Source organism: Drosophila biarmipes, chromosome 3L (assembly GCF_025231255.1).
Source record: "Drosophila biarmipes strain raj3 chromosome 3L, RU_DBia_V1.1, whole genome shotgun sequence".
NCBI classification, from domain to species: domain Eukaryota; kingdom Metazoa; phylum Arthropoda; class Insecta; order Diptera; family Drosophilidae; genus Drosophila; species Drosophila biarmipes.
This window is the reverse complement of record NC_066613.1, coordinates 15,813,238-15,827,777: the sequence shown is the minus strand read 5'-3', so window position 1 is coordinate 15,827,777 and position 14,540 is coordinate 15,813,238. Positions and strand designations below refer to the sequence as shown.

General features: G+C 42.4%; 1 protein-coding gene across 1 annotated transcript; it reads right to left on the bottom strand.

Annotated features, from left to right (window-relative positions):
- Positions 1–2,136: 2,136 nt before the first annotated feature.
- On the bottom strand, positions 2,137–3,350 carry LOC108034593 (MIT domain-containing protein 1). Its single transcript, XM_017109525.3, has 3 exons — positions 2,853–3,350; positions 2,582–2,787; positions 2,137–2,382 (listed from the first exon to the last, which is right to left on the bottom strand). The coding sequence occupies exons 1-3, from the start codon at positions 3,216–3,218 to the stop codon at positions 2,229–2,231; spliced, it is 726 nt and encodes a 241-aa protein (XP_016965014.1). The 5' UTR covers positions 3,219–3,350; the 3' UTR covers positions 2,137–2,228.
- Positions 3,351–14,540: the final 11,190 nt, after the last annotated feature.

Here is a 14,540-nt window from a genome sequence, read left to right as displayed (position 1 = left end):
TAAAACATTCAGCTTAACGCCACCTCCTGCTCCTGGCGACTCCAGCTATTGCCTTGTTCCATTCCTCGTCCTGGTAATAGCCTAGTGAGAGTCCTTGGCTGCAGTATCACGACTTTGCCTTGCCCAGTAACAGGTTTTTTTTAACCTTTAGTCGCAAAAACGAAGCTGGAAGAGGAACTCTATAAGTTTGTGTTATAGGGAGTTCATGCTTTGGAAGCAAAAAGTGTGATTGCAGCAAGGAATTCTAATCCCTTCTACGTAGTTATAGGATGTACCTTAAATAAAATGTTAAAAATACTATTTGTTTCTAAAAAGTCTTTTTTTATTTTGTATAAAATAAATCATTAAAACAACTTTGCAGGGAAGTACCATAACTCACATTCAAATTAAGGGAACCTGTACGAAAAGGCATTTGTAAATAAAACGTTGGCGAGGTAGATTACAATTAAATATGTGGGGGCTGCACCCTCTTCAGCGGATCCCTTTCCCACACGTCCCGGACCCCGAATTCGACATACCCTCACCACGGGCAAAACAACGGGTACAAAAAGTGGCTTCTTCTTTTCGGCGGAGGGGAGTAAAATATTCGGATTAGTTATGCTGTTGGTCTGCCCCAGGCAGTGTCTGCTCGGCATCCTCCCCCTCGGATGGAGTGGTGGGTCTGCCGCCCTTTGTGTGCCAGCACTCGACCAGGACGAAGATGGAGTCCTGGCCCCGGACCATAACTAATTCCATGGTTATGTATTGTAGTTTCCTGCGCTGCCGTCGCTGCATTCATTGCTCACAAATTGGCAGGCAGTGCTTGAGGCCTCTGCACTTGTGACCAAGGAGTCACTGGACCAGTGGACCATCAAGGAACTGTTGCTCGCCGAGGGGAATCCGGAATCAGCTTAGTCCGGGTCTGTTGTTCAGTCAGTTAGTGGCTTATTTGTAGGCAAACATTCTCCGGTGCGGCCCCGGGATCCATCTAGTTCATAGATTTATCTAAAATAAGTGAACCATCTAATTGTTCAATAAGTTCATCCTGGGCCCCGAGCATCTCCTTGTTGCTTGTTTAGAATATCCAGGGAATGAATAGCCAGCTTAGGCAAATGGAATCCCCACTCCAGGGCTAGGCAGCATACCCGTGCCCATACCCATAGCCTAGCTCGCCCGCAGGCTCCGACCTCTAGACGTGCTTAAACCCAAAATTAGGGGTGGTTACAGTGGGTCCTGCTGGGTGGTTGGGTGTCTGGGTGCCCGGGCGCTCGGGTGCTTCTTCTCCGGCCTTCTTACGGGCCATAAAATTTAAAAGCGAGCAAAGCATTTTAGCTCTGGTGCAATTTATTAGGCCGGCTCATCGCGCCGCATTTCGGGCCTTTGCGTAACAATTGCCTTCATCTGTTGATAAATCCCTGGCATAGCACCAAGTAAATTGAAAATATACCCCGCCGCACACACGAGAAGGTGCCACATCGACTTCTCCTCCGATTCCGAATCCGATGTGCAGCCAACTGTGCCGCAGTTCTAATTATCCACGCACATGTCTGCTGGCAGGCGTTTGAACAGGCCAACTTCCTTAGCTTTAACTCAAGTTGGTGTTGAAAAAAAATCTTGTAATGAATTTTAACGTGTTGTACGGACGTTACGCATCTTGTCGTTTAAGGTCCTAAAAAGATACACACTTGAAAAGTTTTACAAAATTAGAGAGTGCGGAATTGGTCCAGTCAACGATGATGTGGAAGAAAAGTTTCGCCTAGGGACGTTCGACTGTAGCTCCATTGAGCTGAAGACCGGGCTTAAAGAGAGCCCAGAGGATACGGACAGAAGCTGGAGCTTCCGCTTCTGTCTTTTATGCAACTGCAGTGGCCACCCGCTGGCTGCCTCAGTGGCAAGCGGCATTCAAAACAGCAGCCAGGACGGCCCGCCAGCTGTGCAGCTGCCTCCGCATCCGCAAGCGGCGTGAAAGTTATGAATTTTAAACATTTTCTGGCAGGGCATCGTCGGAACCAGAACCAGAGAACAGCGGCGGAGAGAACGCCCCTTTGGCCACGTCCATATATTAGTTTCGGTGTCTTCGTGGCGTCTGCAGATTTATAGCAGGCCAAAATCTGCAATTGTGGGTGACTCCTCCCCAGACTCGCTCTCCTTTTCGCAGAAATTGAAAGAAATCTTTATAAAAATACGAAAAGAATGTATAAAAGTTGTATAAGTTGCAGCACTTAAAGCTAAATATGATTGTCTGTGCTTCAGGATGCAGCGCTGCTGTTGCGCCAAATATCCACATCCGTTTGGAGGCATTTTCGGAATTTGTAGTTGACCAGGCCAATGGAATACATGGGGTTGGTGGCCTTGTAAAAGTGCAGACCCCGTCCAATCTTGATTATGTAGCCATTGCTCAAGCTGCAAGTGAAGGAAGTGTGGATAAGATATTTTATATATATACATGTCTAGTAGGGTGAATCGATTTTTATTGGGATGGTATTGTAGAGGTATATACAATGTTCTATCTTGTACACCTGTTTGATTGTCACCATTATCAGTAGAGTCACCCTACTAAACATATTTTTGCTGACGTGACGCAATCGTTTTGCAAACTCACTAGATTTTGCGATCGTGCAGCGAGTCTTCGTATTTTATGGAGACGGTTATGTTTCTCCGCTCCAAGTCTCCTTTGATCTGTCCAAGATTTGTTCTTTGTTGATCGGGGTTCTTCGCATCCTGGTACTCCTTGGTGACCAGGCGAAAATACTTAAGGTTGGGGCAGTTGGTGGCAGCTAGCTCCAAGAATCTCACAAGGTTTTGATACTGCATAATAGATATAGATATAATAGGTTTATTACGAGCTCTAGCATGGGCTACGATCGTTTTACCTGGTAGTTCTGGGTCATGTAGGGTTCCTCCACCATAATCTCCACTGTCTTGTCATCCATATACTTCCCGAAGAGCTGATCATAATCGAAGCCCGAGTCGTTTTCATCAATGGAGACGTGGGAAACCACCTCGCCGAGCATGAGTTTGCCATTAACCCGCGCCTTTATGGCATCCGCCCGATCCATGTACTCCTTGATCCTGGTGAGGAATCCCTTCCGCTTCGTTTCATCCGGTTCTCCGTTTACGAACTGCATGAGCTGAGCGATCCCCTCCGTGTAGAGAGTTTGGGCCTCCAAAATCCGAGCATTCTGGTCGCACTCCACGGCGCGTATGAGTAATTCCTTGGCTTTCAACGCGTTGCTCATCTTGGCATCTCGGTAGGGTACTTTAAGTACTTCAAGTTTGTTTGTATTACTTTTCAGGATCTTTGAACTGAGGATCGTTTACATTAATAAATTTCGCCACGAAAATCAACAACGAAATCGCCATCAGCTGATTGTGTGACCGTAGAGCTCTTATCCGAAAAATCAGAAAGAACTAGCGATGTCTGGTATTTATTTAGCATTATCTTAGAAAATCGTTATTTTTATAATTTCAGAATTTTCAAAAACTCGTTTTTCAAGTTTGTTTGTTTCTAAATAAATAAAACAGTTAAAATCATGGAAATAAATATATTTTTATCCATAAAAATAGTTTTTCATTTGAGGAGGTAAGTAGTACAACAAAATATAAGGGGATTCCCACTTATGCTTTATTTCTAAAAACGATTCCCCTGAAAAGGTTTGTTTTGAACTGATGCAGACCATTTTGAAATAACATAAAACAAGGGCGCTTTAATTTTAAACCTGCCCATGACATTTATTAAATTCTGCATTCTTCAAGTGGATTACTCTGAACTTTTTTATAACTTTTGTTTTTTTTGCCTGGCAAACTTTTCAATTGCAACGTGTGCAAATTAAAAACGTCCCAAATTTGCATATTTCACTGTGGCCCGATGACGTTCCCTTTATGGCTGTGTCGCTTACGAGCAATTACCTGGAATCGAAAACGAAAGCGTTTTATCGCCAGCCAACAGTCAGACATGCCAACATGGAGCCAAATTCAATTTCACTAAGCCAAATATTAATTTATTTGTGTTTTCATTCCTGGCTCAAACCGCCAGGTGACCAATGGATGCGGATGCGGACGAGGACGAGGGACGGCCATCCAATCCAATCGGAGTCAACCAAGGAAAAAACCGAAAACGTTTCGTGTAATTTCGACCATGGGTGGGGTTCTTTTTCGCCTTCTGGTGGCTCGCTGGGTGGTGGCTGAGTGGTTTTCCCGGCCATCCCGGCCATCCCGAGTCCGTATTTTTATTTATGTCATAAATTTTAAGCCATTGGGAGCTGTGAACGGGAACGTGACGTCAGCTTATAGTTCGCAGTGCGGGGCTTAAATTTTTCGCATTTTAAATGCGTATTAAGCAGATAGAAAAGTCATTTTAGGTGATTCGACATAAAACCCGCCACCCAGCTCATCCAATTGCGAATAAATATGGCTTAATACATGCGTGTGATGATGTGCGGCTATTTGGCTGTGCAATTTGTAAGGCTTGTAAAGTGAAATGTCAAAAAAAGAAAATCGCATAATTCGAAAAGCCATTGAAAGTGAAGTCATATATTTGAAATTTAAATGACAACTTTATTTGGCTTGACGCACAAAAGAGGTTTTATTTGCCCAAAAGCGCCATTAGTGGATATCCCCTAAAAGCAAGTGTGGTTTCTATAAAGATGGAAACTAATGGGTCGAAAATATTTGAAAATGTAAAAAAATGTATAAAAAAGGATTGAAATATTATACATTCAATAACAAACTACTTCTCTAAGAAAACTTTTCAACTTTTCACCCTATATCCGAATTCTTCACTTAGTTTCCCTAGTAAAACATTTAAATAGTTTCAGAATACTGGGATCCCAGGATCCTAAAAAAACATAGCATACTTTTCGGAATGCAGCCGAAACCGCTTTTGGAATTCAGCTTGGGGAATTAATTTGCCATCTCGAGACAAACTGTTTTTATTTGTAAATTAGACAACTCGAAGCGAAAGTGACCTTGTTAAGGCAGCATGATGGAGGCGACGTCGAGCTGCTCCGCTGAGTGCCACGCAGGACTAACTTTTTGTTTGGAGTTAGTGGAATTGTATCTTGTAAAACACGAACTCAAGTGGGCCAAAGCTGCGAGCCTAGAGCTCTGGATCCATGGATATATCCACATGTCACCCAATAATGCGCTGTGATGTGCCAAGCCACTTGTCCGAGTGTCGAGTGGTTGGGCGGGGATGGGCTCTCCGGGGAGGTGGGCTTACCAGGACGGTTCCGGGGCTCCAGCAGGGTGGGTTAAGTTCTCCCAACTCGGGGTGCCTTAGAGGATGGATAGACGGGGAGTCGAAATCGGAATCGCAATCGGCATCTTCAGCCGGGGGCAGTGGTTAGCTTGGCTTAGCTCATATTACGGGTATCTTGGCGCCAGCTTTTTATCGACGATTATTTTTCTTTAACTGTGCGTATTTTTGTTGCTGGCCCGGTTTTATTGTTGTTGCCTGTGCCTTTCGCTCAATATTTGCTTGCTAGCTGCTGCCTCTGCTTCTCCTTAGTCTTTTGGCTTCCTTTTTTCCGCCACTTTTGCAGCCTTTCTCGTTGATTTTTATTTGTTTCTCTTTCAATTTATTTTGCCATTTCGTTTTCCTTTCTGCTGTCATTGCTGTTGTTGCTGCTGCTGCCATTTTCATCGCTTTTATTACAAACACACACACACACGCGCGAGCAGACTCACTCACACAGGCAGGGACGCACATGTGGAGCAGCTCCCCACATTGTGTGTCCTTCACAGTCACAGTCACAGGCACATTTACAGTCGCACACTCACAGCCACACACGTCCACACTCGCAGTGCTTGCTTGTCAGTCTAACTGTGTGCTGAGTGCACTGCGAGAAAACTGGGTGAAGCTAATAGAGGATAAATAAATTATAAGGTAGGTCCTTTTCAAATTTCAGTTTTGAGTGGTTGAGGAAAAATAACATGAAACTAAAAATAATATTGTTTTTGGCCGTCAAACAAGGAATATGTAATGTTGGTCATTATATAAGATTAAGTATTTGTTGGGTTTTACTCAAAAAAAATCTTTAGTATTTTCTACCTTAAAATACTAGTTTTATTTAAATTTGTCAAACCTATTAGAAAATATATACTTTGAAGATTATAACTGTTAAATTCAGAAGTTGTTCTTTAAAATGATTTAAAAAGCTTTCAAAAATCTTGGTTTAATTTTAATTTAAAGGGTGTTTCTTTAAAATTATTTTAAAATCTTTTGAAAATATTTGTTTAATTTTAATATAAAGGGTGTTTTTTAGAAACTTTTAAAATCGTTAATAATGATACCATTTTTCTGCATTTTTTTTAACTTCCAAGCCAATTTAAAAAATAAAATTGCCGTGCAGCGCTTAAATTTCCTTGCGCCCTTTCGAGAGTGCACGCTGACATACCCTTGACTTTCGATGGCTTTCTCTCAGTGTGTTTGCGAATCTGTTTGTTTGCTGCTAAATGTGCGCTCAGCCCGCCACTCATTTATGTCGTCGATGTGCCACAGCCGCTGTCACCCGTCACCCCCTGGAAAAACAGCCCCTCACCGCTCATCAAACAGCGGCAGCCTTGCCACCCATTTGGCCAACCCCCTCGGCCCGCCGGCCCGCCGCCCCCCGCCCCTGGCACGTTCGTTCGTTAACGTTCAGTTTTCCACTTGATGCTATTTATGTTTGCTTCCATTTTTCAAGAAGGATCAAAATTTATATTGGCTAAAAAGTCCCTCGAGAGCTTTTCGACCCCCCCTCAGCGTCGCTGGGGTTCCTTTAAGGAAAAGGAAAGCCCCCCGCCTTCATCTCATCACACACTCTTACAGATGTAACAAATTGTAACACAATCGTAACTGTTTACCCGGGGGTCAGGGGTCGCCAAAATCATAACCTCATGAACTTTTCCGCCCCCTTGCGAGCGCGGTAAGTGGCCACGCCACCTTTCCTTTCAGCCCACATGTCCCTCAACTCGAGCGATTGAATTGAGCTGTGCAATTGTTTTGATTTCTGGCCCAGGGCCTTCGTTTTCCCGCTTTTTCCCTGGCTTTTCCACAGCCATTTTCCCAGCCCCACACTCCAGAACATTATGACTTCTCGTATTTATCGCCTGTGTGGCAAAAATGTAATAAACAATTCGAGATGCTTTATTGCTCTGCAGCAACTCAATTTATATGGCCTGGCCTTTGAGGTGCTCCTTCGGCTCCTTGGCCCGCGCTCCGCCAGATCCCTTCCGAAAAGCAATCCCCATCATGGCCCCCTCCACCGTGGCCTGCTTTTGTTGTGCGTCAGTTTCCCTATTAAGCACACACAAATTGATGATGTTAACAATGACGCTACCAAAATCGCCGGCTCCATGACTGGCCAGAAAAGCAGAAAGCCGAAGTTTCTGCCGGCGAACCGGAACAGCGCATGGCCAACTGAAATGGAAACTAGCTGGATGTTTCCGAAGCCCACCATTGCAGAAATAGTTCAAGATATACTCGAATACGTTCTATGGGAGGTGTTCCAGAAATCAGGGGTTGCATAAGGTCTTTAAAAGATGAACGAAATAGTTCAAGTTCTACTAGAGGTGTTCCAAAAACCTTGATATATGTGTTCTTTTAAAGGTGTTCCAGAAAAAGAAGATGTATATGGGATTTAAAAATGTATTAAAGGATGAAAGAAATAGTTAATTCTATATGTGTTCCACTATTTATAAAAAAGGGTATTGGCAATGAAATTAAAACAGATCCTAACTCCCCTTATGATATATTTTTAACCCCAACAAAATTCCTCAAAATATATTAAGGAAAACATTCGTTTTTACAGCCCACTTTATATTTAAAGTCTTGTTCTCTTATGAAAACAAACACACTGAAAAATACATTATCATATTAAACTCTGAATAAATTTGATGGTTAACATTCAATTTTTGGTTCGAGCTCACGGCTGACTAAGCATCATGTGTTTTTTATGACTTTAAGGCCACGCAATGAAGCTTAAGTAATTGTATTACACAAGGCAAGCACATGTGAATAAATGTTTAAATTTATTTTGCATAAATATTTTATTTTCAAGACACAAAAAGGTCATACAAAATAATTTGTAGACTTTGTAAGAGATTAGCTCAAAAAGATTACATTGAAATTATATAATATTCTCACAAGTTCCATTATTAAATATAACTTTTACAACCGAAAAATCTACTGAAAATTCTATAAAGCAATTTGGAAAACGATGAAATTAATGAAATAAATGCTTTGTTCTAAATACTACTTTTTTATAGTTTAAAGAAAAGTTTGTGTTGTAAATATACTGCAGCTGATTTTTATTAAGCATCGTTAAATATAAAACCAAAAGTTTTCACTCCCCGGACAGAGATTTATGGCCTTTTCAGCATTTTCAGGAACACAGTCGATAGCTCTTCGTGTGTGTGTTGCAGGCCAAAAGTGGCTTTAATGTTTTCGCATTTGCTTTGTTGGCTTTGATGGAAGCTAACTTTGACGCCACATGCCCCATCCCAGGGACCTTTGGCCCACCCCTTCGGAATCGACAAATCAATTGAAAACTGACAGTTGTGACTAAACGGCGCATATTTCCTTGACATCTGTGCGGGAGTCTGTGTCTGTCCCCCAGTCCATGCCCCGAATCTATATATATAGTGGGCATTCAGCATGGAGTGTGTGCTTGTCTGTGTCATGCATATTTCTGTATTGGATTTCAGTCCATTACGCGTCGCTCGAGTTTCGGGAATTGGATATCGGCTTTTATATATATGGCATAGTGTGGCGGGGGCCCTGTTGCCGGTTCTGCCTCTGTTTTTGGTATCTGGTTCAGGCTCTGCTTCTGCTTTTGCCTCTGCTTCTGTTTCTGTTCCTGCTCTCTCGGTTCCGTTTGTGCATTAACGAAACTCACGCACGCCAGCCTAGCCAGCAAAATGTCAGGGGCTTGATTTATCCTGGCCAACTCCGGCACTGCGTGTTTGGCCACAATCAATCGATTGCGCCATCGCCATCGCCATCGCCATATAGCCATACACCCATATAGGCGTATAGCCAGGGCCCATCAACGCGGCCCATCACCGCCCGGCGGTTTGTAACTGTCGCTCAGGGCGTGCCTACACTCAAAAACTCATTTTTCTAAGAATACACGCACTAAAAACAACGGTGGGTTGCCATAAAAAGCGGAATTAATGTTAGTATCTAATTTTGTGATAAGATTCGGGATTCCATACATGTTTTATATATTTATGCGGTCTTCAGACTAAAAAATTATTTAGTTGCGATAAAGATAAAACTCCCCTTGCACAAATGACTCTGCATTAAGAAACCACAAAAAACCATACTTTTTCTCTCCCATATATAGAAACTTAAATTACTTTTACTTTACAAAGAGTCTTAGTAGAAATGTTCTTTGTTTTGTTAATAATACTTCTTATTGAGATATTCTTAATGACCTCTTCCAGCTTGTATTTTTCTTAGTGTCGTATCGGAACTGTTCGGAACAGGATGGGGCCCACTGACTAACTGACTGACAGGACAGGAACAGGAACAGGACGGAACCGGGCCCAGAAAGCGGCAACAGCTGAGCCGAGCCGCTCGCGGGGGCGATAATTAAAATCCGCTACGCGCCCCATAATTAGTTGCACAGGTCGAAAAACGCTAAACGTTGAATGCCACACCACATCGCAGCACTAGCCAGTCCCATCCATTATTCGTAGGACTGCCCCGCGGCGAGCACTTCCAATTCTGATTCCGAATCCCGATGCCATGTGCTATCTCCATCTCTGACCATTTTTATGGACATGTGCGTAAGCGATCCGTGCGAAAAATGGGCGCTTCGCAGCAATTACCACCGCGGGAGAACTCAGAGTCGACCAGGCCAAATAGATTCGCCATGGCCGATAAGTCCGCTTTTCCGCTTTCCACTTCCCGTCCTGCGATTTCCATTCTGTTAAGTTCCGAGCGTGCACGCCTACGCACCTTTTGCTGTCATGCAAATCAGTTTGCGGCGGGTGGCCTCCAAGTTCTGTCCCCACCCGCCAGGTCTATGCCAACTGGTAGGGCCCATCCCCAGTCCGGTCCAAGCCCTCACATATGCGTAACGCCCGTTAAATTACGAAAACTTCGACTGGCGAGGCTATACAACTGATACAGTGATGAGTAACAATTGGTTCATTGTGGAAGGAACTTATTGATGCACCTTTCTAGTAAGCTTTGTTTTAAGATATTCTATAATGGGACTAGTTTTTATCAACTAGAATTGCCCGGTTTGAATGGAAAATACAAAATTATATAACGTATTTAACAAGTGGCGCCCAATGTGGGGAACTTTAATCAGTAATCAGTTTTTCCACTATTCGCGCCAAGTCGTAGCTCTTCTTTAGAGCGTATTAGCGTCAACTCCTGGCCCTCGATTCTATTCTAGCCAGGTCAGGTGGTTGGCCGGAACCGTCTGAGTTTATCATTGCGTTGCGAAATGCGAATCGGAACATCCGCTTCTAAATGCCTGGCATTTGCAGGGCTCTGCCCCCCCCGAGGGGCAGCTCATTCCGACCAACCTCATATCTTTCTAATGGGGTTACCCTGCAATTGTGTCCAGTGTTCGGCTCTAAATTGAAATTGACCAGAGCTGTGAAAAAGGGAGTTGGCGGGAACGCCCACCACGCCTTGGCTTATGTAACGCGCGGCTTATGTAATTTCAGCGCCACTTTGGAGATTTATAAATTTTCGTTGGTTTTTCTTTTCCATTTCGCGTCGGTCTGGTTTTATTCTTTTTTTTGTGTTTTCCCCGTTGCCCCGATGTTTTGTATCTCATTCCGAGAAAGAGAAGTCGCATTAAGCCAGCTGGACGACGTTTCATTACCAAAAGAGGGGAAATGGGGTGGGGAAAAGCCCGAATGGAGCTGGGAAGTATGCAATGTAAATAAATGGATAGGAAGAAATCAACGTTAAAATAAATGACACTAAAACTGGAGACACACTCACTTTGTTTTTGTTCTCCATTCCGCTCATTTAGCCCGCGTTGGCGTTGTTGCTTTTTGTTTTGGCCCGCTCTTCAATTGGCTATTAAGCAAATTGATTCAGTTAAATTTATCTTAATGCAATCTTCTGCCGACTCCCCCGCCGCCATTGAGATAGTGCATAATTTGAAGGGCATAGTAAACAAGACGACAATTCACGCGCAACAACGGCCGGGAAAGTATCTGGCACACTTGTGGATACACAGATACATCTCGGCGGGTCCGACACATGATGGCGACAAAAACAAAAAACAAAAACCTAAAACAAAAAAAGAGCCGAAATAATGGTAGAGAAAAGCAAAGTATCCAGGCAGAGTCTGAAATATCCAGACCCAATCCCAATCCCCAAAAATTCTGGCCGGAGGAGGAAGGACGAGCGACCATAAAGCGCTCGAAGCGTGAAGAACAAGGGTGAATGCGGAAAGTTACAGAAAAAAAGCATTAGAAAATATATCTGGCTTGGCTTAAAAAGCGCGCTGTTGATTGTTTTGCTGGATAACGGCCACGACGATTCCATTGCCCATCTACCCAACTACCCAGCTACCCAGCGACCCATTCCATCCCTCCTTTTCCCGAACTGTTGCGGGGTTATTTTGATTCCGTTGTCGCCATCCGCTATCCGCCATCCGCCTATGATGGAATCGCCCCGAAGGGCTGTTCTATCTTCCCCCAACCCAACCCATACCCCATCCCATACCATTCGTACCCCTCAGCCTTCAGCCCTCCGGAAAACTATCTCTCCTCGAGCTGCGTATGTGTGCTACTGGGCAATCTCTAAGCCGTATAAATATGCCATCGTCTGAGGACAATCTACTAAAACCATCGGATTCGCCTCGGCTCGCGTGGCGCGGCCCAGCCCAAAAACAAAATGGGAACACGGAAAAAAAATGGAAAATGATTAAATTAGAGTCCAACTTATCTGAGTTGAATTTTCGCAAGCCGCATTTGGTGTTGGCCAAACTAAATTGGGCTTGATTAGCCTTGAGTGGCTCAAGTTGTGGTTGTGTTCTCTGAAGAACTACAAGTTCTAAGAGGATATGACTTGGAACTAGAATAGTTACTAGGTAGTTTTAGTTCAAAGCTATAAAAATCCCGGTTAAGTTAGAATCAAAATAATATTTTCTGAAAAAATGCATCTAGGTATCTTTAGCACTTAATTATTCTAGACAAGGGAAACTAATACATCCTTTCTTCCCAAACTTTTTCCCAGTGCTGGATCCGAATCAGCCTCGCCTTCGAGCCATTGATCGGCCTATAAACAGAGTTTTTCTCTTGGCTTGTTATTGCCCCATAGGCAAATCATATAAATTATGCTCAATTTTTTCCTTTTGGCTTTTAATAAGCATAAAAACTTATGATATGTGAAAATATGCGCAACAAACAACAACATTCTCAGCGAGGAGGTGGGGGATTAGGAGGTTATGTGGTCCATGGGGCTGTTTATGCTGGAAAATTGTTTACTTTCTTGTTTTTGGCTCACAGTTACGCGCAGTTATGGCAGCCACAGTTGGGCCAGGAATTTATTTAGCTGACAACACAGCTATACAGCCGGAAGGGGTTCTGGCTCTGGCTCCGATTCCGGTCCTCGAACATTTCCAACGCCGAACGTGTCACATTTCCCCTGGGGAATCGCTGGCATGTACTTAAGGTTGAATTTAGCTCTGATTTGAGGTGGTCCTTCAAGGATGTAGGGCACGCGTCACGAGGGCTTAAATAATACTAGATAATCCTGGTGTTAAACTGGGATGAATGGGATTTATTTTAATGCTCTGGAGGGCTGAGCAAGTAAAACGATTAATCGTGTTAAAATACTTCAATGAATAGATCTAACTACTTGAGTTTTTAAGGGATATTTTTGTAAAAATTTCTATCCTCTATTTACAGATATTGAAAGTTGAATTTGCTAATTAGAAAATCAAAATTAAATATAATACAATAATATCCTTAAAGTGTCCAATCATTGAATTAAAATTAACTAATTAATAAAAGCAGCATAATAAAATATACCAGTATGTTCAAAGTTATAGAAGCTCAGAAAAAAATGAAAATGAAGAAATATTACCCATACGCCCTGTGGTGTCGAACTTATTCTTACCATTGTTAAACGGCGGTGATAATTTGAATGAATTTCCACTGAGAACCATTGAGAACCATTGGCACTCGTCAATCCAATTGTCGAAAACTCAATGTAAATTCAGCGACCAGTAATTCGCAGGTTTCCACTTCCGGAGAAAACAGGGCTGATCAAAGGAAAAGTGTAACTGCAATTACTTTTCCGTGGAAAATACTTAGTTTCCGTTCCGCTGGTTCGCCAAGTGAAACTGCATTGAATGGAATGCCCAGAGACTCTGGCGCTGTCACAGGACCTTTTCCCCGAATCTGCGAGTTTTCCCCGGAGTTTTCCGCACCGAAAGCCACCAATTGAAATCAAACGCATTTGGCTGTAGCTTTTTTTTGTAAGATTTTTATTTTTTTATTCACTATGTTTGTTTTCTCATTTACTACGCAAGTTGTTTTGCATCGTCGCACTTTTCTCCACCTCGGTTTCCTCCATTTTGGTTTTTCCATGTATAAATTTGTCATGTGTTATGAAAATATAATATACTTATGTACGTTTATGTTAGATGTTTTACAGAATGCTTGGCTCCGTTTTTCCCGTTAGTAACTATGCATTGATTAGCCATTGTGGTGTGTGTGTGTGGTTTTCGGTTGGATTATACAAATCAATTGATTAAGTACAAAATATATAGTATACTCGTTTAATGCGTATATAAGTTTTATATATTTATTGATGCACTCTAGTCGAAACCACGCAATCAAACTGAAGACATTCATAAATTCTTTATCGATTTCCCATCGCTTTTTGTCTCCGCTGTCTTATTAGCTGCACAATTTTCAACAACTTAGCATAAAAACTACTGAAAAACGTGAAACGATTCGAGTCATAATTGAAATTGACCATTTGGTAAAATTGACTTTGAGGGCGGATCCTGGCCTCCAAGACTCCAATTAGAACTGTCGGGGCTTTCTTGTTAGCCTCCCCTCCATTATCCTTGATTGACAGCTTGAGCCAGGACCTTATGTTTGCTTGTGTGTGTGTGTGGTTCGCTGCCACTTATGTACATGAATGTCATATACATAATGCACGTAATTAATAATGTGAAATGTTTGCATATATCGCATAATAAACGCATTTTTGTCCTTGTGTGTGTATATATTTATAGTTGCATATATCGCTTTATATATGTATATATATTCGATTAGTTTGTCTCGATGCAATTAAATACATAATTAATGTTTGTTAGTATCCTGCGTGTGTGTGTGTGTTTGTTTGTGAGTGGGTGTTTCTTGTATTTCTAGGTACAGAATTCATTATATTTTATTTTTGCTGGCTCACTAAGGTGCTGTGTTGTCTTCTAATGGTAAGCTTAAATTTATGTTCGCTCTTTGTTTTTAATAATAATTTTGTTTGCAACTCTACGTTTCTACAATGCTACCGTTGTGTCTGTGTGTTGGTGTCCTGTTTGTATGTGTGAGTGCTCTAAATACAAGTTAAAATGACTTTTTAATCTCTA